This window comes from Peromyscus californicus, unplaced genomic scaffold (genome assembly GCF_007827085.1).
Source record: "Peromyscus californicus insignis strain IS unplaced genomic scaffold, ASM782708v3 Scaffold_8__1_contigs__length_139910024, whole genome shotgun sequence".
Taxonomy (NCBI): Eukaryota; Metazoa; Chordata; class Mammalia; order Rodentia; family Cricetidae; genus Peromyscus; species Peromyscus californicus.
The window spans coordinates 63,997,359-64,023,832 of NW_026294606.1; the positions used below are offsets into that span (position 1 = coordinate 63,997,359).

Genomic DNA, 26,474 nt, shown 5'->3' on the forward strand with positions numbered 1-26,474 from the left:
TATACTCCGGATAGGCCAAAACCCACTCAACTGCATACCTGAAATGGGTGAGCTGTACAGCAAGTGAATGGTACCTTAATACACCTTATTTTTAAAGAGAATGAGAGAAAAATAGGTCCCGACACATGAAACAAAAGCCAACTTACATGATAAATTCATTGGGCTGGCAGACAGTTGTGGCGACTCCTCCTAGAACAATCCAGGGGTTTAACACCGTTTGGCCCCCTGTTACAGAGGTTCCCGCTTCCTCTGCCGCATCTTTAAAACCCTGTATAATTAGCGGTATCACTTTATCCCTTTCCTAGGGTTAAAAGGACACAGATGAAAAGTCATGCAATTCTGTTCAAAACCCAGAGAGGATGGTTCTACATTTGTAGTTATAAAAAGATAAAAAAAACCTTCAGAGAACCAAAAACTGACGGACAGGGTAGGGTACAATAAAGCAGGGCGTGCTTCTAGCTATAAGCATGTTATCAAATGCTGGAAGGTGTATGAGTTACAAAGTGAATGAAGCCCAGGAAAGAGTAGGGAGTATAATGCCATTTGCCCACAGGCCTAGCCCAGAGGCTGATGACTATTAGAAGTCAGCTCTCTGCTGGTCCTGAAGAACACCAGACAAGCTAACTACATATTCACAGCCCTGCTTTCAAAGAGGTTTATGTTTAACAAGGAATGGGAGGACCTGCTAAGAGCTGTGAAGTAACATCCTCAGCAAAGTCCTTGCTGAGACCACTAGCTACTACTGGTCAAAGCATACACTGCTAGGTTTTAAAAAAAAAAAAAAAAAAAGAGAGACCATAGAAAACTGGGTTATCAGTAAATCATGACAAACTGATGGGGGGGGAGATAAGGAAATAAAAACACATCTTGTCAAAAATAACCTAAGTAATGGGGCCAGAGAGATGGCTCAATGGTTAAGAGCATGGCTTCTCTCGAAGAGACCCGAGTTTGGTTCCTAGCAGCCATATGGCACCTCACAACTGTCAAACTCCAGTTCCAGACACACACATGGTGTGCTTACATACACACTGGCAAATACTCATGCACATAAGACAAAAATAAGTAAAGATAACCTAAACAGGAATCCAACCCTGCTTCAAAGAACAAGCTACTGGGCAGTAACCCAAAAACATGAGCATGTGAAAGTGTGGAGCCGTGGCCCGGAGAGACTGCTTGCTATGGAAGTGGTCTCAGGTCTGAGCCAGCGAGGCAATGCCTGATTCACAGGCCTGTACTAAGGTTCTAGTAGTATAGCCAAGCTTTACCAAGTCTCCCCCTCCACCAAAAACGTTCAGCTTTCTGTCAAGAGAGGAGAGGAGGAGGTGGTGGGAAAAGAGACTAGGTACGCTAATTTTAATGTACAGATAAATACCCCTAAGTGGAGGGCTGCGCACTTGAGACCATGTCTGTAAACGTAAAATGAGTCAACCCAAATCCCAGTGAGCGAACATCTGACTTACCCTGTCAGTCATTTTATTACTGACTCCAAGGAGCATCAGCATATTGTCACACTCGGTGACGCCCATTGCATAGAGGTCACTGAGGACATTAGCACATGCTATCCTGCCCTAGGAAGAGAGCAGAGATGTGAGAAAGCACAGGCAGGGATTTTCCACCTGTCCAAACAAAGATGGAGCCAACGAAGCAGTGGCCTCGGAGACCTCGGGGCTTTCCAGGAAGGGCAGGCAGCTCCCAGGCTATGACTCTCAGCTGGTTACCCTCACTTAACTGTCCAGTCACCCACTCCCCCAGCTCCTCCTACCTGAGCAAAACAAAAGAATTCACATTCTTCCCCACACTAAATTTCAGAGCCCTGGCTGAAGATGGGGGTGGGGTGAGGTATCAGGAAGAGAAGCAGTTAGCATCTGTCTGTGGGTGAGACCAGGGAGCGAGACGCCTACAGTCAGTCACCTAAAGGCAACTCAGCAGACCACAGGGAAGGGTTGCCTCGGCGGTTACAGAACAGAAGATGGGTTTTATGTTGTTGGATTAAGAAACTGGTGCAGCTTCTTTGTCAAACTATAAGAAATAAGCAGGAAAACGATCTTTTTTGTTTTTTGAGACAGGGTTTCTCCATGTTTAGTGCCTCTCCTGGATCTCACTCTGTAGACCAGGCTGGCCTTGAACTCACAGAGATCCGCCTGGCTCTGCCTCCTGAGTGCTGGGATTAAAGGTGTGCACCATAACAGCCCAGCCGAAAATCATCTTGTTTGAGAAACAAATATAAAAGAAATAAGAACATACAGGCCTAAAGTCAGATTGAAAAAAAGCATTTCCCAGTAAATTCTATTGCTTTACGAGGAATTTAAACAATATCCAGTAGGAATGTGGCAATAAAGACTCTATTGCTCTGGATGACTTTTAAATGTTGTCATTGTCTAAATTGTCTTTTACAGACAGTAAACAAGGAGACAAATAGCAAGGCTTCCTTCGGACATAAGGCTAATCAACGTGAACGTGGTACATCAGCTGTAGTGGCTGTTCGTGTTCATACGCATTCCAGGCACATCTGCAGCCTTCTTTCTGCAGGCCTGCTGTCAGCACCAGGAGCCTACAGGTAGCATCAAGGGCCATGGGGCAGACGGGTACTGGCTGCTCTCGAATGCTTCTAAGAGATGCTAGGAAAGGATGGATTCTGGGAAGCTTTGCCACTTGGAAGGAGGGGCACATGGATGTGCTCCTTTATGGGGAGTATGCTTCCTAACAACCTGTTTACTCCCACTGTACCCAAGAGGGAAATGTCCTCATTTCCCTCCCCATGGCCGGAGTTCCTACATGGAAAGCTTGATTCCAGTGTCCTTGCCGCCCAGGACACCCGGCATTCTTAAACAAGTAGGATCTTCCCGTTCTTACATGGTAGAGAAGTGGGGTTAAAGAATAGGCAGATTAGAAGGCTGCTGGCTGCAAGCACGTAATGAATGATGGGAAAATGTATCTACACAGTAGCTAGAACTTTGTGCATGTGCACATGTGCCTGGAGGACAGAGATTGGCATCGGATGTCTTCCTCAGTCACTCTCTACCTTATTTTTCAAGACAGGGTCTCTTACTGAACCTGGATCTCAACCATTCGGCTAGCCTGGATGACCAGCAAGACCCAGGAACCCTCCTGTCGCTGTTTCTCGGCATTAGGATTAAAGCTGTGTGTTGCCACACTTAGCTTTTTACTTGGGTGCTGGGGTCTTCATGCTTACATGTACTTTTTCCACTGAGCCATCTCCCCTGCCCAGCAGCTACAACTTTAGTTCAGTGGTCTGCTAGACCACAGAGTGGCATAGAATACAGTGGTGAGTGGGCATGCAGGTGGCTGGGTAGGTGGTAACCAATTTACCCCAACATTTACAAGAATAAAAGTTGAAAAAGTCCAATTGTCAGTGAGCCAGGCATGGTGGCATACACCTTTAATGCCAGCACATAGAGAGTTCTAGGACAGCCACAGCTACAGAGAGACCCTGGGGTGTGTGTGTGTGTGTATGTGATGAGATTTGAAAGCTCCCTTATTTGTAGGAGGAAACATTTAGAATCAGTGTTATTACAGAGTATAGCAACGTCTCCAGACAGAAATAAAAGACCAGTAACTTTGCAAATACAAAGAAACACAAACACAAGAGAACACCACCAATCAACAGCAATCTATTAAAACAACGGCTGCTGTTATGCACCTTCAGGTATAAAAGTAGCGGAGATGTCCCTGTTCTACCTGATTCACGCAGTGTCAAGTGTGAGAGGAGACCACGTCCGCCTGCCGTGACTGCAGGAGTCGGGGGAGAGTAATATAACTGGGATACAGCAAAAGCAGAAAAACATAACAAATAAACAAAACCCAAACCCAAAGGCACACACAAAACTCAGCCAAAACCAAAACCAAATGCTTTAGTTTTAATTACAAAAATATACAAGGCCAAACTTACCATCATGTAAGGGTCGTCGACGATAGGATAAATGTAATCTGTGGTTTGAACCAAGGAAAGACCACCATGCCTCAAAGGAATGACACAAGTATCCATTCCAATGCCTGGGAAGATGAACATTGCCAGCAACCAAAAATATAAGGGAAAAAGAAGAGCACTTAATCTTGTATGAGCAACATTTTGCAGGAAGATTTCTACAATACGACAATAAGATAGCAAACTCCACACCACCAACCAACTATGCATGTGCCATCAAGAAGCACAATTGAAATAAATTTGAAATATAACCAGCATAGGATAGGAAATGGAAATAAAATTAAGTCACCAAGATGGAATATGGCAAAAAATTTGAACCTTACTGAGGTCCTGAACATTTTCTTGTATTATTTTATATTCTTGAATCATGTGATTGATGTCTTTTTTTTTTTTTTTTTGAGACAGAGTTTCTCTACATAGCCCTGGTTAGTCTAGATTCACTCTGTAGACCAGGCTGGCCTCAAACTCACAGAGCTCAGACTGCCTCTGCCTACCAAGTGCTGGCAATAATGTACCGCCACACCTGGCTTACACAGAACTTCTTTGAAGGTAACAATACAAATGGAACTGTTGTTATTTTATCGACAGCTAGTTTGAGATATTAATTACCTCAATGTTGTTATACCATACTAGATAGTGTTCTACTTTCCCAAGAGTGAGTATCTGTACTATATTTTCATACAGAACATGCCAGTTAGTATTTAGCCTAAATGTAATGGTAAAGGACAAAGCAGGAATTCAAAGTTTCTAACCAAGTGTGTTATAAATACCTAGTACCAGTGTAATTCAATTATTTGTTTTAGTTTCTCCAAAGCACTTTCTACACCTTTGTGTATCCATACATATTTTTGTATGTGCACATGTATGCATCCAGAGGCAGAGGTCAACATCTGGTTTCTTCCCCAATCTTACTCTCCACCTTTTTTTTGAGACAAGGCCTCTCACTGAACCTAGACAAAACCAATTCAGCTTCAGCTAGGATGGCCAGCCAGTGAGCCCATCATACCTCTTTTTTTGTTTGTTTTTTTCCAGACAGGGTTTCTCCATGTAGTTTTGGTGCCTTTTCTGGATTTCGCTCTGTAGACCAGGCTGGCCTTGAACTCACAGAGATCCACCTGCCTCTGCCTCCCAAGTGCTGGGATTAAAGGTGTGCACCACCACTGCCCAGCTATCATACTTCTTTTAGACAACACTGTACTATATAGAACTTGTTTTAGAAATCACTTCCTGATTCCCTCCAGAGCAGGCAAGTTGGGGACTTAGTAGATATGATTAATCTGATGCTGGAAAAATCTTCTGAAGTTCAGGATCTTATTAAAAAGGAAGCCAGCCCTAGATTATCACTGACGATGTGCTGGTTATTTTTTGTCAACATGATACAAATCTAGACATATCTGAGAAGAGAGAAATTCAATTAAGGACTACTTCCATCAGATTGGCCTGGTAGGCACGTCTGTGGGGCATTTTCTTGATTGTTAATGAATTGATATAGGAGGGCCCAGCCCACTGTGGGTGGTGCCATCCCTGAGCAAGTGGCCTTAAAAAAGCTAGCTGAGCAAGCTAGCACACAGCATCCCTCCCCCTTGGCTTCCCCTGATGAGGGAGGGACTGTAACCTGAAAACCAAATACCCTTCCTCCCAAGCAGCTTTTGGTCACCGTGTTTATCACAGCAACAGGAAAGCAAACTAGGACAACACACTTCTTCCATAAGGGACAAACAGTCACCAAAACAGCCATAGATGGTATGTTCACACATGAGTGAGACTGCATTCCAGTGCAGTTCTATTCACAAACCCGTGGCAGGTTAAGATTTGTACCTGGAGCCATAGTGTGTGAAGCACTAATATAAAGGAGAGGCGGTGGTGAGCTGGGTGACAGGCCAGACCACTGCTTCAGTTAGACCGGACAGGCTAAGAGAAGCACATGGCAGAGGAGGAAATTGTCCAGAAACTGGAGCTCAAGGTGCCATCCTGGACTGTGGCTTGTAATTAGGTTGATAACACATTACTGACAGGAAGAGGAGATGAGCCTTACAGAGAGGATGCAGACTCCAGGAATACTACCAATAGGCCTTCATCCAAAAAAAAAAAAGGGAGTCAGGACAGTATCTATGGGAGGCTAGGGCTGGGACTCAGGAGTAGAGCAGGCCTGTTTGGCATTCATACCGCCCTGGGTTTGATCACACACACACACACACACACACACACACACACACACACACACACACATACCCTTCTCTGACACTGGAAGGAAGGAAGAAGGGGTAAGTCTGAGATGGGTCTCAAAAAACTAGAGCTTCAAATTGAGAGCCAGGAATAGTCCAGGTAGAGGAACAGAGTAAGGTGGTCCTGGGCGAGGTCAAATGCAAGATTGAGACACTCAAGCCAACTTATGGGGAATACTAGGTCTTCTCAAAAACTGAAACCGTCTATCAAGAAAAGAACACAGTCATCGCACTAGAGTTCCAATAGCACATGCTTCACAGTTTTCTCTCCAGCTCTTAACATCCCTTACCTCGTGTGCTGGCTAGTTGGATGTTCACTTTACATAAGTTAAAGTCATCTGAGAGGAGGGAACCTCAATTAAGAGAATGCCTCTGCAATGGGAGAGCTGGACCCATCCCTCACCAGGCATGCAGGAGAGCTGACCCTGAGCCTTGCCTGAGGGTAGCAGTCCCAGTGGAGGCCTGGACTGACCAACTCAGCTACCACCCAGGCCCACATTCAGGGCTTTGAGTTGGCCCACCCCAACATCTACCCAATCTATGACCTGCTGAAATGTGTGAAGGGACCAGTCTGCAGAACCATAGCCACTGGATCTCCATGGCTGGAGCACAGCAAGATATCTGAGAGAAGTTTTGGTGAGAGTCCAGTATTGATGGTGTAGCAGAAGCCAGAGGTCTTAACCAACCAACAACTCATCACAATGAACATTTGCAAGTGAAGCTGTTTGGGCAAAAGGGTAGACCGTGTGACACACCGTGGCTCCCAAGAGCATTACGGCAAAAAGAATAGATGATAAAGAGGAGGGAAAAGACAGAGGAGCAAAATCTTTGTTGCTGTCTTTTGCTTGTTTGTTTTCTTTTGAGGAAGAGGCCACAAGGGTGGCGCAGACATGGAAGGACTGAGAAATGAATGGGATTGGGGTGAACGTGATGAAATTCTCAAAGAATCAATAATTAGAAAATTATGTCAGAAAGAAAGAAAGAAAGAAAGAAAGAAAGAAAGAAAGAAAGAAAGAAAGAAAGAAAGAAAGAAAGAAAGAAAATACCTCCATAAGATCCAGCTGTATGTAGGGCATTTTCTCAATTAGTGATTGATGGGGGAGGACCCAGCCATTGTAGGTGATGCTAGCCCTGGGTTGTGGTCCTGGGTTCTTTAAGAAAGCAGGCTGAGCAAGCCAGTAAACAGCACTCCTTGGTTGGGGATTTAGCTCAGTGGTAGAGCAATTGCCTAGCAAGCACAAGGCCCTGGGTTTGTCCTCAGCTCCAAAAAAAAAACCCCCACAAACCAGCACTCCTCAATGGCCCCTGCATCAGCTCCTGCCTGTTTTACATCATGCATATAATAAAATACACCCAAAGAACTGTATTTCAGAGCCTAGAATTTCTTCTGAGCTCTGTGTTTGAGAAAGGGAAACCACTAATGATACAAAGAACTAAGAAAAGAAAACAACATTGCCCTAGCTCCAGTTGGCACTCTGGGGTCAACTTCAAATTCATGCTGTCTTCTCTCCTTTGTGTGCATGTGTACGGATGATGGGTGTGGGTACAAATGCATGTGTGTACATGCATGTGCAGGCCAGAGCACAGCCTCAGGTGTCAGTGCTCAGACATGGCTCACCTCTTTTTGAGACAGTCACTGGCCTGAGAATCAGCAAGTAGGCTAGACTGGCCAGCAAGCCCCGTGGACACACCTGTCTCTTCCTTTCCTGCCCTGGGATTACAAGCATACTCCAACACACACACACACACACACACACACACACACACACACACACCCACACACCCCTTACTTTTAAAGATATGAGTACGGAGGATCCAACTCACTGAGGTCCCCGAGCTATTCCCCCAGTCTTCTGTCCTGAGTCTGCTGCAGTCTTGTGTGGCCCATCTCAAGTCTGCAACCCAAACACCTGCCAAGAACCCCTAGTCACCGCCCTTAGGGCAACACCTTCACTAGGGCAATGAAGAGAACATAGCATTGTAGAGGTCATTTGAGAGAAAGGACAGAAAGGAGTTTCTGCTTATCCTCAGCTAACCAAAAAATTAAAGTAAAAAAAGTCTTACTGTAGTATAACGATGTCACACATATACCCTATAATTTAAAACTTGCCAACCACATGCCCTGATACTTTTCAAATTCTTCCTTTAAATAAGTGGCATTACCAGTTACACTGGCTATTGAGATCCCCTGCCAGAACGAAGCAACACAGGGGGAAACCTGGTTGTTAACTGTTGACCACACTTCTGGGTGGCAGAGTATCAAAGAGATGGTATACATACCAAGCCGTGGCATAACAGCTCCCAAAAACTGCTCATCTTCTTGGAAGTGGTTCTCTTGTAAAGATTCCAGCAATTTCTGCAAGACATCTTGGGGCACTTTGCAGCCTGTGCCTTTCAGTTCTGTAAACCTGGTTAGGCGGAAGCTCTTGTCCAACTCATAACTTTCCGGGTTAAAGGACTCCCGAGTAGACATGGTTCTGGGGCCACAGTCTTCACAGTTCAGCCCCTCCCCTCCCTCTCTCTTGATCCACTGGCCTTTCTAGTTGTGATCCACCTAGGTACCACCAAAACACAAAAAGTCACTGTTAAAAGACTCTGAACTGGTATCTGTCAAGAATCAAGTGAATGAATACCCATTAGAGAAAGGTACAAGGACTGGACTTGCCTAGACCACAGGGAAATACTTTGTCAGTCAAGCTGGAGTACCAGGTGATGGATACCATCATAGACACCTAGTGAAGACCCGATCGATGGTGGGAGTGTGGTTACAATGGTGGCTCCGAGGGCACGCTCATGTGACACCTGCCAAGTGGGCAGTTACTCTCCAAAGTTCTTCTGGGGTACAGGGTTAAGAGAACTGGTGTGTACTGTTTGTCAGACTGAAAGTTCTATGCTTTGGAAGACAGACGTGCTAGCTACTGTGACTTTCCTGAAAAACTTCACACATAATAATAAAACAGCCACCAGAAACTGCAGAAAGCAGGACACAAACGCATCCCATGGATTTTTTTTTTTTTAAATCGAGACAGAGTCCCTCTACATAGTTCTGACTGTTCTGGAATTCACTATGTAGACCAGACTGGCCTCACAGAGATGCACCTGCTTTTACCTCCCAAGTGCTTAAAGGTGTCCACCCCTATGCCTGACAAAATTCTTCAAGACATTAAATTCTGATTTTAAAAACAGGTTTCCTTCCCAACTAGACAACACAGTACCAAACTAATGGGAGAAGTCACCGAAAGACACTACTTAAAAAACAAAATAACAAACACTTCCAACGGCTGTAAAACACAGTGAGGTCTGTGTTCAAGAGTGCTTTGCAAAGTTCTCTGATGTTTTTAGCATTCCTAGAAAGCAAACGTCCCGCCCAACAAACCAGTACACATACCATTGACAAAAAACTACTGCTCATTACTAGCTCATTACAAAATGAAACAGTATCACACCAAATCACTAGTATTACGGTTCTGGGTACCACTCGCTACATTTCTAGCACAAGCTCCTCTGTTTGCAGCCTTCCATCCAAATCAAAACTCAGTAAGTGCTCCCAGGGTTTACAAACTTTCTGACTGATGCTTTATTGGGCATAGGATTACATACAACTCAAGTTTTAGGAACGATTTCTCCTATAAAATTTATGATCGAGATCATAATTCCCACTTACAGAGTTTTCCATCCCCCAGGAATCACTCATTTAAAATAAATTTCACAAAAACCAAATTTGGGCAGTAATCCAAACTGTTGTTACAAACGTGACAAGAGAATGATTTCAGCGGGAAACTACAGGCACAGACTTCATACATCATTCAAAGAAACCAAACTTCTCTAGAGAGCGATGTGAACCAAGCAAGTTACCAAGAGTGGGGATTTTGATGCTAGTTCGGAAAAAGTGCGAATTACAATTCAACTTCGAAGAAAGGTTTGGAACAGCAAACTCCCTCTCAAAAACCAACCAACTAACCAAACAAACAAAAACTTGCATTTAACCCTGCCTCATCTCTACCAGGTACGAAACCGGAAAACCCTATTTGCATAAGGAATCTGTTTTCCTACCTCCAATCCTATGCCCTCAAGCCAAAGGAAGGAGAGGGAATTCTGCAGAGTCCCTTTCTTTTTGCACGTTATATTTCTCAACACTTTCTGGCTAGAAAAGTTTAAAAACACCTTACAGCAAGAAAACTCAGTTCGAAAACTCAAGTCGACGGGGACGTTAAGTCACATGGGCTTATCCTCAAAGGCAACTCCGGCTATTCGGGGAGCATGAAATTGGGATGTGCTTTGAGGAGAGTTAAGTCCAACCTGGAAGCCACATGTTTACACCTTTAAAACAATGACATGAATATTTAAAGATCGCGTTTAACCCCTTCGCTCCCGCGCGCGGGGCGGGCTCAGGCAACGGGGTGCAGCGGGGCGGCAGACCTACCTCGCCGCCCGTCCCCGGGCCCCGCGCGTGCACACAGGCCCGGGAGCGGCGGCGTGCGTGCCGAAGCCCCGCGCCCTCCATGGGGCCGGACGCGGAGGATGCCACTCAGGGGACACCTTAAATCTCGGGCTGCCGCCTTTAAAGGCACGGCGGCGGGCGCGGGCCGCGTTCTTTGTACGGTGCCGCGCCGCGGGCAGGGCCATGCCACGCCACAGGCCCGGCGCCGTCGCCGGGGACCGGAGGGACACGAGGGCCGAGTGGGGGCGGGGGAGGCCCAAGGCGCAGCGCCAGGACACCGGCGGCTGCGGCGCTGCGTGCGCGCGCGGGCGGGCGGGCTCCCCGTCCGCGCCGCCACACAAAAATGTCGGCGGGCGAAAAGATTAACCCCTGCGTGGCCGCCGCCGCCCTCCCCCTCCGCTCCTCCCTCCTTCCCCGGCCCCGCGTGCTGCGGCGGCGGCGGCGACGGCGGAGGAGGCAGCGGCGCGGGCGGCGCTTCTTTTTTAAAGCGGCCCCACCAAACCCTGGGCTCGGCCCCTCTCCAGGCAGGGCGCGCGAAGGGCCCCGGTGCACGGCTCCCCGGCCGTCCCGGGCGGCCCGGAGGGGGATTTGCAACGGCCGCGCCGGGCCTGCGGCCCGATATTCCCCTTTAAGCCTGCTGTCTCGCCCCCCCTCGCCAGGCCCGCCGCTTACCGGCTCGCTTTGCGCCCTCCGCCTCCTCCCGAAAACGGGCCGCGGCGCTCCCACAATGCACCGGGCGCGCCGGGCTCCCTTAAGCGTCGCCTGAATAAAAATGCTGCTCCCGGTGGCGGCGGCACGGCCCCGCGCTTTGGACGCCGCGTGGAGCTCGGCCTAGGCTGGGCGCGGCCCTCCGGGAACCGGGCCGCCGCGCTCCCGCCGGCCGGGCGCGCGAGGGTCCCTTTAAGAGCGGCCACCTCCCTTTAAGAGGCGGCGGGCCGGTGGCCGGAGCGGCTCCGTGTTGCTGGTGGCGGTGGCGGCGGCGGTGGTGGCTTGCGTGCGGCCCGGGAAGGGGGCGGGGGCGCTGTGCAGAGGCCCGAGCGCGGCAATGATTGGTCTCGGGGGAGGGGTGGGGGGTTGCAAACCCAAGGAACGGTGGCATCCGTTGCATGATGCAAAAAAAGAAAAAAAAAAAAAAAAAGAGGGGGGTAGATTGATTTCAAAAGTTGCGAGTTGCGTTTATAGCAATCTTGAGTGATGGGGCCATCGACTTTCGCACCCCTCTGATCCGCGGGAGAGCACCAGAGTGTTTTTTGCACAACCTGGTGGGGTGCGACCCCCGCAACACCCGCGGGACGCGGTACCTGCTCCCGCATCTCTGCTGCTTCGAGCCAGTGACCGTGGGAACAATTTACAGAGGAGTGCGGGAGCCAAGGACAAACGCCTCAGCCCCAGTGAGACGTTTGAAAATCAACTTAAACCCGCGCTTCATTCTCAGTGACTCCCATCTTTTTCCTCGTTCTATTGTTTAAGCCTAGCTCCGCAGTTCAGGGGACTCCCAGTGAAATGTGCACATGCCCTGTAAAGTTTCTTGAATATTTGATGCGCATTTTGGGGAAGGGGGAGTTTATGTTGCCCGGTTGCATCATTTGTTCTTCCCATGTCCTAGTAAACATGGCAGACTAATCCCGTGTGCTTGAATTGACATTGGTGATGCAGTTTCATTTCATGGAGTAACTTCAGATTTCCGACTTGGTAATGCATTGCGGATACAAAGTGCTTTCATTTGAAGGACTTCCCTGGAAAGCTGAGCAGCGCGAACTTGGTTTGGATATATGTCCTCGTATTCCAAATTATTTGGGAGCAGAATTGTTGGGGGTAACCGAACTGGGCTTTTACGGCTGTTTTAGGTTTGCATGTTACGAAGATGTCCTTTTAATTCCTGAAATTGCCGTTTGCCAGTTTCTTAGGACTGGAATCTAGGATGCAAAGTGTGGCCAGATGGACGCAAGTGCCTCCTGTCTTTGTGTTTTTTTCTCCACAATACATTTGGGAGAATACAGTAGCACCTGAGCTCCTTATCGTTAGACTTCTGAACATCGCTTTATTGTTGATGAACATGGAGTTTCCTGTGAATGGTCGGGAGAGAGGGCACAAACACCAGGTACCACTCCAGGGCTCTGGAACCAGAGGGAGAGGGTTATAAAGATACCTTTGTATCTTTAAATTTGAGTTTGCATTTTGAGCAATGTGACTTTTTTTTTTTTACTCTCAGTTTGAAAAAGTGATTTTATTTATTTTGCAAGAGGGGGGGGCTTTAAGATGTGGGGGATTCATGACACAGCAGAGGTCAGTAGAGATTTGTGTGTCACTCCAAGGAGTTTTAGCTCTGTGATAATGTTGAAGGATGCTCTTTCCCAATGGAGATGAAGAAGCCATGCTCTGGTTATCGGGTTATTGTGAAACCGTACTAAGGCTGTACATGTACTTGAATTGAAAGGTGGTGGTGGGGGGACAGCCACAGGAAAGGATTTGATGGGATTGAATATGTACGGAAGAGAGGAGTAAGATCCCCCAGTTTTTAATTTTGGGGACTGGATGACTAGTGAGTGAGTGATGCTTCTGATATGGGAACCACTGGGAAGCAAACAAGTCTCAGCCTTCCAGATACCGAGTTCTGTACTGAATACTCCAGGCAATTGGGAAGCCAGTTTGGGGTTTGAGATGCAAATCTCTGTACCATCAGCAAGTAAATCCTACCTCAAAGAGAAGTAGGATTATTGCAGAGGGAGACCATGGACCCAGCACAGCACACTTGGAAATGCAAGGCCTGGGTGAGCCAAAGGCTCTTCCCTACCTGTAAGTAAGTACTTCAGATGCATCCCTTCCTTCCGCTGACCGTGGGCTGGAGCTCTTCAGCAGCTCTGAAACAGTTCTCTGCCTGTCTCACAGTTCTGGGGGATGGAACCCAGGGCCTTGTGCGTGCTAGGTAAGAGTTCTACCACAGAGCTCTACACTCCAATCCCCAAACTCCTGGAGTCTAGGAGTCTCTTGATGGATCCACAGACGCCCTAATTCATCTGGGGCAGCACTAGACCTGTGAGGCCAGCTGATCCAGTGGGCCACAGTCCCTCTTGTGCTACATGATGCCTTTTCCACGTGTATTGCTTTGCTACCACATTCCCTCTAAGCTTTTTTTCTTGTCAACCTGTCCTTCCTAAGGGCTCCCCTAAAGAGGTCCTCAGAACCCCATTCCAGGGAGCCACCTCCCTAATATCCTCAGGTTCTACTGGCTCCATCTGAAATGGAGTTCCTCTGGCTTGTACTACCATGCTGAGACTTACTAAAAATAAAACTTTACCAGCTACCCTTTAAAGTTACATCTGGCAGGTGCAGTGAGTTGGTTGTATCCTTCCATTCTCAAAGAGATGTTCAAGTCCTACCACACTTGCACAGTGCGTGTGAATGTGGCCTCATTTAGAAATAGGGCTAGCTGGAATTTAGCTTACTAGTAGAGTGATGATCTAGCATGTGTGAGGCTCTGGGTTCCATCTCTAGCATTGTCAAAAACAACAGTACTAAAGAACTCTTGTAGAAATGGAGTCTTTGCAAATGAAATCAAGTTAAAATGAATCGGGATAAATTCAGATGGCCTATCATTAGGGATAAATCTAATGGCTGGCTGGGCGGTGGTGGTGCACACCTTTGATCCCAGCACTCAGGAGGCAGGGGCAGGCAGATCTCTGTGAGTTCTAGGCCAGCTTAGTCTACAGAGTGAGTTCCAGGACAGGCTCCAAAGCTACAGAGAGACCCTGTCTCAGAAAACAAAACAAAACAAAATCTAATGGCTGGAAGTGTTCTAAGGAAAAGGGATCAGGATGGGGAGATGGTTCTGTGGGAATAAGTGTTTGCTGTACGAGCCTAATAACCTGGGATCCAATCCCCCATCCCATATAAAAGTCCACTTAACAGGCATAAAAGCTGTAGTGCAGGTGTCTGTAGTCCTAGTATATGTATGGGGAGGTGGGAGGCAGCCAGCCTGGCTTGCACAGCAGGGAAGCGATCTTGTCTGAAATAAGGTAGAAAGGCAGGGGAGGGCTGGCACCTAAGGTTATCCTCTACTCCTCCACATGTGCATCACACCCGACACACAGGCAGCTACACAAACATGCCAAAAGAAAAAAGACAGCCAGACGTGTTGGTACAAACCTGCAATCCCAGCACTTGTAAAGCAGAGGCAGGTCATGGATTTGAGTTTTAGGCCGGCCTAGGCTACAAAGTGAGACCTGCGTTTTTAAAAAAAAGAGGGAGGGGTACTGAGGTGTTGAGTGGTTAAGAGCACTTGGTGCTCTTGCAAAGGACCTGGGTTTGATTTCCAGCACCACATGTTCATTATCATTATCTCTAACTCCAGTTCCATGGCTGGAAGTGTTCTTCAGACCTCCTTGGGCACTAAGTATAGTTGGCATTTTCTTTGGGCCACCAACCAGCTCCCAAATAAAGACAGAGACTTATTATTAATGATGAATGCTCAGCCCTAGCTTAGGCTTGTCTCACTAGCTCTTTTAACTTAATTTAACCTGTTCCTATTCATCTACGTTTTGCCTTGGGGCTTTTTACCTTTCTTTCATTCTGTAGGTCTTACTTTGCTGCTTCCTCCATGTCTAGCTGGCTGACCCCTGGCGTCTCGGTGGGTCGTCTCCTTTTCTTTCTTCCCTGAGCCTAAATTACTCCTACTTACTCTCTCTGCCCAGAAGCCCCATCTATACCTCCTCTCTCTATTGGCCATTCAGCCTTTTTATTAGACCAGTCAGGTGCCTTAGGCAGGCAAGGTGAAACAGCAACACATCTTTATATAGTTAAAAAAATATTCTGAAACATTAACAAATGCAACACATCTTTACATAGTTAAACAAATGCAACACATCTTTGCATAGTCAAATATTCCGAAGCAACTAGGCATGGATGTGGTGCATATACATACATGCAGGCAAAAACACTACACATAAATAATTTATTTTCTTAAAATGTGTTTTTGGAGACATGGGCACATAAAAGACAGCTCTGTGAAGACAGTGGCCAGGAATGGAGAGTGATGCAACCACAAGGAAACAGCTCAAGGACAGCCCACCAACACTCGCTTCTGGAAGAGGCAAGGAAGGTGTCTTCCCTAGAACAGAAGAAGCTAGCTCCAGCACAGGGACGGACACAGTTCAGCACCGTCACCACTGCAACCTGAGGAATTTCCCCTGATCGGTTAGGGACCTTGACGCTGGTAAAACCAGATCCCTGGCTTCCACACAAAATCACCTCAGGACTGGTCAGAAGAATGAGTGTATGAAAAACAGACAAAGAATAAAGCACACCCAGCGCAAAGAGTATGGGCTTCTTGGGAGTCATCGATTATTAAATAGCGTATTAAACACAGATTTTTTTTTTTTTGAAATTTGTTTATTTCTGTACATTGGGGTTTTGCCTGTATGTGTGAGGATTCCAGGTACCCTGGAACTGGAGTTACAGACAGTTGTGAACTGCCGTGTGGGTGCTGGGTATTAAACGCAGGTCCTTTTGGAAGAGCAACTAGTGCTCTTAACCCCTGAGCCATCTCTCCAGCTCCTAACACAGATCTGAAACGGGGATGGAGGAGTTAAGAGAGAACGTGCTCTGGGAATGAAGACACACCCAAGTGTGTGGGCTCCTCAAAGGAGAGTAGCAATTAAGTGTCTAAGCAGGAGACTTATGTATCCTTCTGTGGCTTTCAAGGAGCATCGCAGAGGGTTGCTAAGAATTTTTTTCCTTTTCTCTCTTCCATGCCTAATATTAGCTTCAGTGGTGCCTCCATGGGATTATAATCTGATTAGGTCAATCTAGATGTTGTTAGGATTGCAGAAGGAGATTAGGACAATGTTCCTTTACTGGAAAGGGGTTTTCTGGCAAGATTCTAAGAAAATCACAGCTGTACAGCTGGGAAGGGAGAAAGGCATTAAGTAAATGTTGTTGACTATGTTGAAATTCTTTTTATTTTTTTTATTTTTTTGGTTTTTTCGAGACAGGGTTTCTCTGTGTAGCTTTGCGCCTTTCCTGGGACTCACTTGGTAGCCCAGGCTGGCCTCGAACTCACAGAGATCCGCCTGCCTCTGCCTCCCGAGTGCTGGGATTAAAGGTGTGCACCACCACCGCCCGGCGAAATTCTTTTTAAAGACTGAATTTTAAATGATGTTTATGTGTCTCTGTGTGGGTATGTGCATATGAGTGCTAGGACCTGAAGGAGCCAGGTAAGTCAAATCTCATGGGGCTGGAGTTACAGGCAGTTGAGAGCCACCCAACAGGGGTGCTGTGAACCGACCTCAGGTCCTCTTCAAGACAGTGCACGGTCTCAACTGCTGAGCCATCCCACCAGTCCCGCTTTCTTTTTACCTGAGACAGGGTCTCACTATGTAGTCCTGGCTGTCCTGGAACTCATGCAGACCAGGCTGGCCTCAAACTCAGAGATCTGCCTGCCTCTGCCTCCTGAATGCTGTTGTGCTGGGATTCTTTTTTTTTTTTTTTTTTTTTTGGTTTTTCGAGACAGGGTTTCTCTGTGTAGCTTTGCGCCTTTCCTGGAACTCACTTGGTAGCCCAGGCTGGCCTCGAACTCACAGAGATCCACCTGGCTCTGCCTCCCGAGTGCTGGGATTAAAGGCCTGCGCCACCACCGCCCGGCGTGCTGGGATTCTTAACCGTGGAGAGTTTCCTTCTCCATATCTCCTGGTTTTCTCTGTTCTTCTGTTCTGTTTCACATTGACACCTAATTTCAAGTTACCAGTTTCCAGAACCTGGAAAATTGATTTATACCACTTTTCTTTTTCTTTTGGTTTTTCAAGACAGGGTTTCTTTGTGTAGCCCTGGCTGTCCTGGAACTCAGTTTGAAGACCAGGCTGGCCTTGAACTCAGAGATCCACCTGTCTCTGCCTCCTGAGAGCTGGGATTAAAGGCGTGCACCACCACCATCCAATGATTTATACCACTTTTAGAGTACCCAGTCATGGAGCTGAGAGATGGCGCATAGCTTAGAAATGAATACCCCTCTAGCAGCAGCAGGTAGCTCAGTCACCTGTAACTCAAATTCCAAAGGGATCCGAGACCTCTGGCCTCCCTGGTGAATGAAAAGAAGTAAAAAAGAAAGGACATGACTGCTCCTAGGTATGGTGGAGGAGAAAGTTTACTGTATGTAGGTAGAAGTTTCTGTCTCGACCGTTCCTGGAGCTATTCAGTCCCAAATAAACACACAGAGGCTTATATTAATTACAAACTGGTCTATGGCTCAGACTTCTTGCTAGCTAGCTATTAAATCTTAAATCAACCCATTTCTATTAATCTATGTGAGGAGACGGGAGAGAGGGGAACCAGGTGCAGCAGCCAGGAGGGCAAAAGGTAAAAAAAGTGTGTGTGTGTGGGGGGGGCAGGTAACCAAAATGGCTGGAATATATATGGAAGAGCCTGGGGAGGGGCAGCCCTTTCCTATTGGGCTGTAGAGTTGTTGGGCATAGAGGGTGGGGTATGCTAACTAAACAGGTAGAGACTGAGGGATGCTGGGAGAACCTGGTGGACGCCTCAGCCATTTGTCTCAGAGACTTAACACCCGGCAGGCACCCCCACTCATGTACACATACCCACACACAAACACACATCTTACAGTCCTCTGGCAGTAGCTCATCTTTGTTAAGAACCTATTACCATATAGGGTGTGCCTCCTATATAAAGCATTTTAGAAGCTGCCTCTCCACAGGCCCCTGAGGTAGGAGGATGTTTTTTCCTGGGGTGTGTGTGTGTGTGTGTGTAGGGCTCAGGCTAAGTCAGTCATTTTCTTGGTTGCTATCTTAGTTAACAGTCCCATGAGGTGAATCTCACAGAAGAATTAGGGATAAGGGGTTATTTGGGGACTGACCCCAGAAACTTTAAGTGGGCCGAAAGAAACTAGGAAGGGAGGAAAGCTCCAAGGGATACTAATTGAGGGCTAAGCATGGAGGGTAGCTGGGACTCAGCCTTATTGAGCTCTTTAAGAAACCATGGTACATGCCTCCCACCAGGAATGCACTATAGAGAAAGGCATTAAGTCAATGTTGTTGACTGTGCTGAAATAGTGCTCACTCATAAATGTCCCTGTCTCCAGAAGAGGGCATATGGTATGTCACAAGGAAAGAAAAATTTATGTTCCAGATGGAGTGAAACGTACTAATCAGTTGAGTTTAAAATAGGGCAATTATCTTGAATTGTTGGGGCGAACCAGATTATGGGGATAACTGCAAAGTTCCTTAAGAATGTAAGAGATGTGGCACAGGCCTGTAATTCCAACTACTCAGAAGGTTGAGGCAGGAGGATTGCATGACCAGAAGCAACCTGGAGAGGAAAGGGTTTCATCTGACAGGTTATGGTTCATCATGAAGAAAGTCATGGCAGGAACCTGGAGTCAAGAACTGACACAGAGACCATGGAGGAATGATTCTTACTGGCCCCCTCTTTTTTAATTGAAAATATTTTTATATAATACATTCAGATCATAGCTTCCTCTCTCAGATCCTCCCTATTGGTGAAATTATTAAGGCCGCTCCACGTAGTTAAAAGGAAGATTTATTTAGTGGGTAACTTACAAATGAAGGGATAGGTAGGTCGCGGGGTCTGGGGAAGGTGTATCGCAGTCTAGTGGTGTTCCCTGGAGCTCTGCTCGGTCAACCTCCACCGTCTAGGGTCCAGGAACAGAGAGTGTGCTGGCCCATCCAGATCTCTTGGCGCCTCCCTTGGCCCCACCTTGTAGGCGTGACAGTTGCCGAAGCCTCAATGGGGGTTGGAACTTCCAGATCAAAGCTAGAATGGCTACCCACTACACCTCCCCATTTCCAAACCCATCCAATTCAATGCCTTCTTTCTCTCCCCTTCTAGAAAACAAACATGCAAATAAAATAACAAACCAGAATTTAAACAAATGAACAAAAAAATCCAAGGGTGGGGGGACACAAAAAACACAAAATCAGAAACCATAATATATAAGCAAAAGATCAGTAAGGGGGAAAATACCCAAACAAAGCAATATAAGAAAAAAAAAAAACCATTGAGTTCATTTTGTATTGGCCATCTACTACTGAGTATGGGCCATATACCCTTAGGTGTGGTTTATATATCCCACCCCGTGAGACTCCATTGGAGAAAACTAATTGTTGCTTTGCAAGCAGTTTTCAATTAGAGATGGCTTCTCGGTTTGGGATGGGAGCTCATGCCCACTTCCCCCTCTCAGCACTGGGACCCCATCTGGCTTGGACCTCTGCAGACCCTGTACCCACTGCCAGTCTCCGATAGTTCTTCTGTGCTCTTAACAATCTTTCGGCCTCCTCTTTCCCCCCTTCTACATAGCTCTCTGAGCCCTGAGGGGTTTAAATATGATAGGCTCTCCTATGTCCTCAAGTGTTTGGGACTACCTGCACACATGTTCATGTTCATACTGCGACAGATGAGGACTGGAAGCCAGACACTCCCAGCATGGGAAGAAAAAATGGGAAGTAAAGCTGAGAGAGGGGGCCGGAGAGAGAGGGAGAGAAGTGGGGGGCTAGACAGAAGATACAGATATGTGGGTGGGTGTTTCAGACTGGCTCTTGCCTGCCATAAGAAATCATTAAATAAAACTTGGCTCCAGAATGTTCCAGAGTTAACTACAGCTCACCATTCTCCAAGCTTAGGGGAAGCTGTTTATTCATAGTCTTGGTTTTCTGCTTTGAATCTAAGGCACCCTTTACCCTTTGCCCTAGGATGGGCTACTTTCCTTGATAATCTTTGGTCAGAGGCCGCCTGAGATAAGACTCACAAACTCTTCACCCTGCTCCTCACTCACTGTCCTTGACATTTGCTGTGGGTCAGCGGTGTGCTAGCCTTATGATGGAGACGGTTCTGGAGTTAGACCTGACTTCTGCGTCTCCAGAATTGAACCTTGACAGAAAGGTGAAAGATGAGGGCTGGGCAAGGTGGCACAGGCTTGTAATCCAAGTACCCAGGAGGCTGAGGCAGGAGGATCATGAGTTTGGGTCTAGATGGGGCTATATAGTGAGTTCCAGAGTAGCCTGCATACATAGTAAGATCCTGTCTCAAAACAGAATAAAACACAAAACAAGCAAAGCACTAAAGCAAACAAGACGCAAGCTGAGGGAGACACAGTGAACAGCGACAGGAGAAGAGTAAGTATCATTTATCCAAACTTCCTCGGAGCACTCGGGTCTGGGACACAGAGAGCACACAGCGTTTCCTTTTCCAGGTGTCATTCAGCTTTGACCTTGGCTGGAGGTTCTCTGTGCCTTCCTCTGTTTTTCAGCACTGGGTAGAAGTCCGCAGTTCTGTTTCCTTCCAGGACAGTGAGGTTTCAACACCGTTGCTTGACAGGTGAGCCAAGTGACAGATGGGTGGCTGCAGTCATGAGGCTTTTCACCTGCAGAGTGCTCGATTCCTGTGAGGGGGAGGGACATCCTGGCTGCTGGCGATTTCTTAGCTCCAGGCCTGACATCTGGTTGATTCTGCTTCTCTGAATTTTTCTTGAATGCATCCATTCATGTCCTTGTCCATGGATTTGCCTTAATCCACACTTCACTCACCGGCTTGCTGACATAAGTCTTTGCCTCCATCCTCCATCCCAGTCCACTTCTAAGTTTTTCCCAGTGGTACTTATCCTAGGCACAGCACAGGTGATGCTGTACCCCGTCCTGAATACCTGGGGAGGGGCCTCTGTCTATAGAAACAAGGCTTTCATTCTTGAACCCAACACCTGAAGCTAGCAGTGAAGGACACATCAGTCTGCTGCATTCATATGCAGTGCAAGATTCTAAGACCCCAGTGAAGGCCCTCCCTTTGAAATTCCTGGGAAAGCCCAAGGTGTTCACACATCTCCAACTGAAGATCATTAATGCTCATTGAAGTCACCCCGGCACCAGAGACTTGTCCTTATCCTTGAAATGAGATGAAAAACATCAGAATTTATGGAGGTCAAGAACAGCCAGCGTCTCTTCCTGTTTTGATCTTTAGCTTAATTTAGCGCACACGCACGTGCGTGCGTGCGTGCGTGTGCGTGTGCGTGTGTGTGTGTGTGTGTGTGTGTGTGTGTGTGTGTGTGTGTGTTATTGCAAAACTTTTCCTGGAGAGATGAAACACACTTATCTTTTCACCCCAGAGAGGGAACTCACAACAGACCAAAGTATAGATACCACCAAAGTCCAACTTGGTGAGCCAATAGGTTTTATTGGGGTTACTTACACGAGTATAGCTCAGTGGTTACTTACAGGAGCAGAAATAACTCAATGGCAGCTGCATCACCAAGGCCCACCCCAGCACAGATGACAGACAGCTCACAAAAGCTGGGACCCTGGAGCCTGCAGGCCGCTCAGCAGTTTTGAGAATGTCCTTTCAGGGTCTAAATGTCTCTTGACATCTAGAATGTCTCCTCTGGTCTAAACCTCTTCCAGGCAGTTCTGTTTCAGTCTTTGCAGCTGGGCTGTGCTTCCTCATGCAGGAAGGGACCTAATGAATCTGGTCAGTTTCAAGGACTTCCTAAAGCTGTTTTTGTGTTCTTTACCTCCCTGCTTAACGAGCTCCCCGGCAGGAGGGAATGTTTGATCTCAGAGGAGACTGCTCACAGCAATGTGGTATGTGCCGTGTATATGTATGTGTGTCTCATGTATATGCATGTGGGGAGGGTGCCCATGCTTAAGCACAAATGCTAAAGGAGGGTCTTGGGTGCTGTGGTTTGGCACTCCACCTTATTCCTTTAAGATAGGGTCGCTCACTGAACTGGGAGCTAGGCTTATGGACGGCAAGCTCTATCAATCTTCCTGTCTCTGCCCCTTATAGTGCTGGGGTTGCAGGTGCATATAAAGCCATGCCAGCTTTTCTGTGGGTGCTGGTGATCTGAACTTAAGCCCTTAAGCGCTGCAAGCACCCTTCCCCACTGAGCCATTTCCTCTGCCTCTCATTTAGCTTTATGAGATAGAGTTTCATGCGCCCTGGAACTCACTATGCAGCTGCGGCTGACCTTGAACTTTTGATCTTCCCGCCTCTACCTCCTGTGTGCTGGCATTACAGGTGTGCACCACCACACTTGGCTGAGCTCTAGCTTTAAAAATGGAAAATGCCAACAGTGGTGCATTGATTGAATGGATAAAGAAAAGCAGCATTCAGACACAGTGAAATTGTATGCACCCGCCCTCCCCCCCAAAGGAGTCTGGTGTTGTCATTTGTTTCAAAGGTTGTTAAGTGAAATAAGTCAGGCGCAGAAAGACAAGTGCCATCTGTTCTTATTCTATAGAGTCTAAAACATTGATCCCACAGAAGTAGAGAGGAGAATAGGGTTACCAGAGGCTGGGAAGGGAGGGAGAAGTTGAATGACAAAGAGCAGAATAGAGTTAGGTGGGAGGAACGGCTTCAGGGGTTCTCTGCTACACCACAGTGACTGTAGTTCACAATGATTTACTATGTATCTCAAAGTAAGTAGAAGACTCTGAAAGCTCCCAGCACAAAGAAATACTAATTACTGCAATTTGATGATTACATGATGAATACATGTATCTAGTTAGTGCCTATCCGTGTAAATGTATGTAATTATGTGTCAACTAACAGTAAGGCAGTACAGCCAAATGTATACATTTAATGATGTAATGCTTTTATGTACACTCCCACAATGCAATACAACTGTGCTAGTTACTGGTAAATTAGTGATGTCATAAAAGAAGTTTGTCTTTTGTGGTAATATTTTATTTGTGTTAAAATGTGGTGGTATTTTATTTGTGTTTTAATAAGTAAAGTTTGCCTGGAGATCAGAGGAAATAGCAAGCCATTTTAAGTAAACAAAGAAGTCAGGCAGTGGTAGCACACGCCCTTAATCCTATCACTTGGCGGGCAGGATCTCTGTGTGTTCAAGGCCACACTGGAAACAGAGCCAAGTGTGGTGGCACATGCCTTAAATTCCAAAACTAGTTAACCATGGAGGTCTGGAGGTCTGTATAGACGGACAGGAATTGACAGAGCTGGGTAGGAAGAGGAAGTGATGAAGTTGAATGGAGAGAGCAAATCAGATGGCAGAACAGCAAGGCATATAGGCGTGGGAAACAGGAAGTCTCGGCATTTGGAAGCTGCAGAGTTGGTGAGGTAAGGTTGGCTGGTGGCTTTCTCTATTTTCCTGATCTAAGGCTTTCATCTCTATATTTGGCTCCGTGTTTTTTATTTAATAAGACCATTTAAAAAATTCGTCTACAGTCTTTATGCTTTTAAAAGTAAAGCTATGAGCCGGGCGGTGGTGGCGCACGCCTTTAATCCCAGCACTCGGGAGGCAGAGCCAGGCGGATCTCTGTGAGTTCGAGGCCAGCCTGGGCTACCAAGTGAGTTCCAGGAAAGGCGCAAAGCTACACAGAGAAACCCTGTCTCGAAAAACCAAAAAAAAAAAAAAAAAAAAAAAAGTAAAGCTATGACCTCAAAGTAAGAAGGTTTAGGTCTGTCCTTATTTTCTCTCCCCTTCTTCCTTCTTTCCTCCTCCCTCCCCTTCTCTCTCCCTCCTTCCCTTCCCCCTCCCTCCCTTCTTTCCTCCTTCTCCCTCTCCTCCTTCGTGTCCTCCTTCAAGAAACAACAGAGTGACAGCTCTTGTCCTTCAAGTCATGTTATGCTGCGTAGCCTCAAACTCACCATCCACCTGCCTCAGCCTCTCACCAGCTGGGAGCAGAAACACATGTCACTGTGTCTTGTTAAAGAAAATACAAAAAGCCCAAACCAGAAAAGAAAATATTAATAATTTTGACAATACTAACGCTTCTACGCGATTAAAAAGCTATTGAACCCCACATAAAAAGACAAGCCACAGACAAGAAGTTGGTATTTGTACTGTTGCTGTGCTGTTGAATCCAAAATCAGTAAAGCAACACTCTCCAGAATATGTAAAGAACTCGACAAATTAAAAAAATTAGAAAAAGTGGTAAAATATAAATAAGTAGGGAGTTAATAGGACAGCCGAATTGCATGCATGAAAAGATTTTCAATTTCACCATAATCCAGAGAATGCAAATTAATTAATTTTTTTTTTACTTAGCACATTGGCAAACACGAAAAGCTTAGTGAGATTTAATTATTTATTTATTTATCTATCTATTTATTAGTATGTGGGAGATGGCAAGCCTGTTGTCGAGGCCAGAGGACAACCTGCAGGCATCTGCCCTGTCCTTCCATCAGCTGGACGCCAGTGCTTGAACTAGGGCCATCAGAGTTAGTGGGAAGTTCCTCTGCAGCTGAACCATCTTGTAGGCACATGGGAGAACTGGGTTCTCTTTCTCTTAGCTGCTTTATTTTGTGTGTATGAGTGGGAGTGTGCACGTGTGTGTGTGTGTGTGTGTGTGTGTGTGTGTGTGTGTGTGTGTGTGTGTGCATGCGTGCCCATGCCTGCACAGGTGGAGGCCAGAAAAAGACAGTGGGTGTCTTGCTCCATCTTGCTCCTTTGAGACAGAGTCTGTCATTGACCCTGGAGCTAAGCTGGCAAGGAGCTTGGAGCTCTCTCTCTCTTTCTCTCATTGGAGCTCACTTCACCTTGACATGCGGTTGGGTATTGTCTGGTAAAGGTGAAGCTATACACACCCTCTCACCCATCAGCGGCTCTTCTGGGTGGACGCGTGCACAAAAAGGTGTGCGTAATATATAAAAATTAGAGATACAATTCCATCAAGAAGGGTTCATGTCTATAGTTCCTATACTCGGGAAGTTGAGACAGGCATGGCCTTATCTCAAAAGACAGAGAGAGAGAGAGTATGGGGGTTCACTGTTGCTGGCCTCTTATGGCGGTAAGGGCAAGGCTTCTGGAGGCTGACGAGACATGGCTTCTTCCCTGGGGCCTTCAGAAAGGTGTTGCCTTCATCTTGATTTTAACTATCTCTGTCATATGTTATCTGTTACTATAGTGTGTGTGTTGGGGGAGGCAGAGAGAAATCTCAGCCATCATTCTTCAGGAACTGTCCACCTTGTTTATGAGACAAGGTTTCTTATTGGCCTAGATTCTGGACCCTAGAGTTTGCCAATTAGGCCATGCTGACTGGCCAGTGAGTCCCAGGGGTCCACCTGTTCCCACCCTCCCACTGCTGGGATTACAATCGAGGGCTACCATTTTTACTTTTTGTTGTTTGGGGTTTTTTTGGGTGGGGGGTGGGAGTGAGACAGGGTTTCTCTGTGTAGCCCTGGCTGCCCCGGAAGTCACTCTGTAGACCAGGCTGGCCTCAAACTCACAGGGATCCACCTACTTCTGCCCCCCAAGTGCTGGAATTGAAGGTGTGCGCCACCACTACCGAGCTGTTGTTGTTTTTCATGTGGGTTCTGGGGGTAGAACTCAGGTCCTGTGTTTTTGAAGCAAGCACTTCATGGGCTGAGCTACCTGCCTAGACCTGCTAGTGCCGTGTTTCTGAGCAAGTTTTGCCTAGGTGTCTCTGGAGGGCTTCTTGTGTTGCGGATGCCTGGCTAGATGCTGGGTACTGTAGTAAAACTGTCTGGGACCCTTGCTGCCATCTTTCTGTCCTCGGGAAAAGCTACCTGGCCTATTCAAAAAGAGGGGAGGGTTATTTGGCATCTGTTTGAGTTTTCTGAGGTTTCCATCTGGGGGTGCTTGGCCCTGTGGCTTTGGTCAGGGCATCATGACTGGGGGTGTGGTAGAGTAAAGCTGCCTAACTCATGGCGTCTGGGAAGGACAGAGGGAGAGAGGAGGAGAGGAGAGAAAGGAGGAGAGGGAAAGGAGAGTGGAGGAGGGCTCCGGGTTACAATGTCCTCCTCAAAGCCCCATCCCCCAGAGGGTCCACGACCACCCAGTAGTACCACAGGTTGAGAACTAGGTCTTCCTTCAGCTTTTGGAATTTACTATCACACCATACCAGCCTTAGTCTTAGGACACATT

The 26,474-nt window shown here is 46.9% G+C and overlaps 1 protein-coding gene and 1 long non-coding RNA gene across 5 annotated transcripts in view; one reads left to right on the forward strand and one right to left on the reverse strand.

The window, feature by feature from the left end:
• The window catches only part of Sephs1 (selenophosphate synthetase 1), a 28,733-nt gene extending 17,299 nt beyond the window's left edge, over positions 1 to 11,434 (reverse strand). For 2 of the 4 annotated variants that reach the window (XR_008215638.1, XM_052727216.1), the window contains exons 1-5: positions 11,285 to 11,434; positions 8,452 to 8,725; positions 3,911 to 4,014; positions 1,461 to 1,568; positions 147 to 301 (exon numbers count right to left, since the gene is read on the reverse strand). Coding sequence is in view for 3 of the 4 variants with exons in the window: in XM_052727216.1 (XP_052583176.1) it covers positions 147 to 301; positions 1,461 to 1,568; positions 3,911 to 4,014; positions 8,452 to 8,644 (560 nt within the window). In the remaining variant the exon portion in view is untranslated. Of the gene's footprint in view, positions 1 to 146; positions 302 to 1,460; positions 1,569 to 3,910; positions 4,015 to 8,451; positions 8,726 to 10,594; positions 10,711 to 11,284 lie in introns of those variants that run through there. The other 2 variants (XM_052727217.1, XM_052727218.1) reach the window with 2 other exon arrangements.
• A 285-nt stretch (positions 11,435 to 11,719) lies between these two features.
• LOC128103141 (uncharacterized) lies at positions 11,720 to 17,833 on the forward strand. Its single transcript, XR_008215639.1, has 2 exons — positions 11,720 to 12,713; positions 15,591 to 17,833. It is a non-coding gene; the product is annotated as an uncharacterized LOC128103141 (long non-coding RNA).
• Positions 17,834 to 26,474: the final 8,641 nt, after the last annotated feature.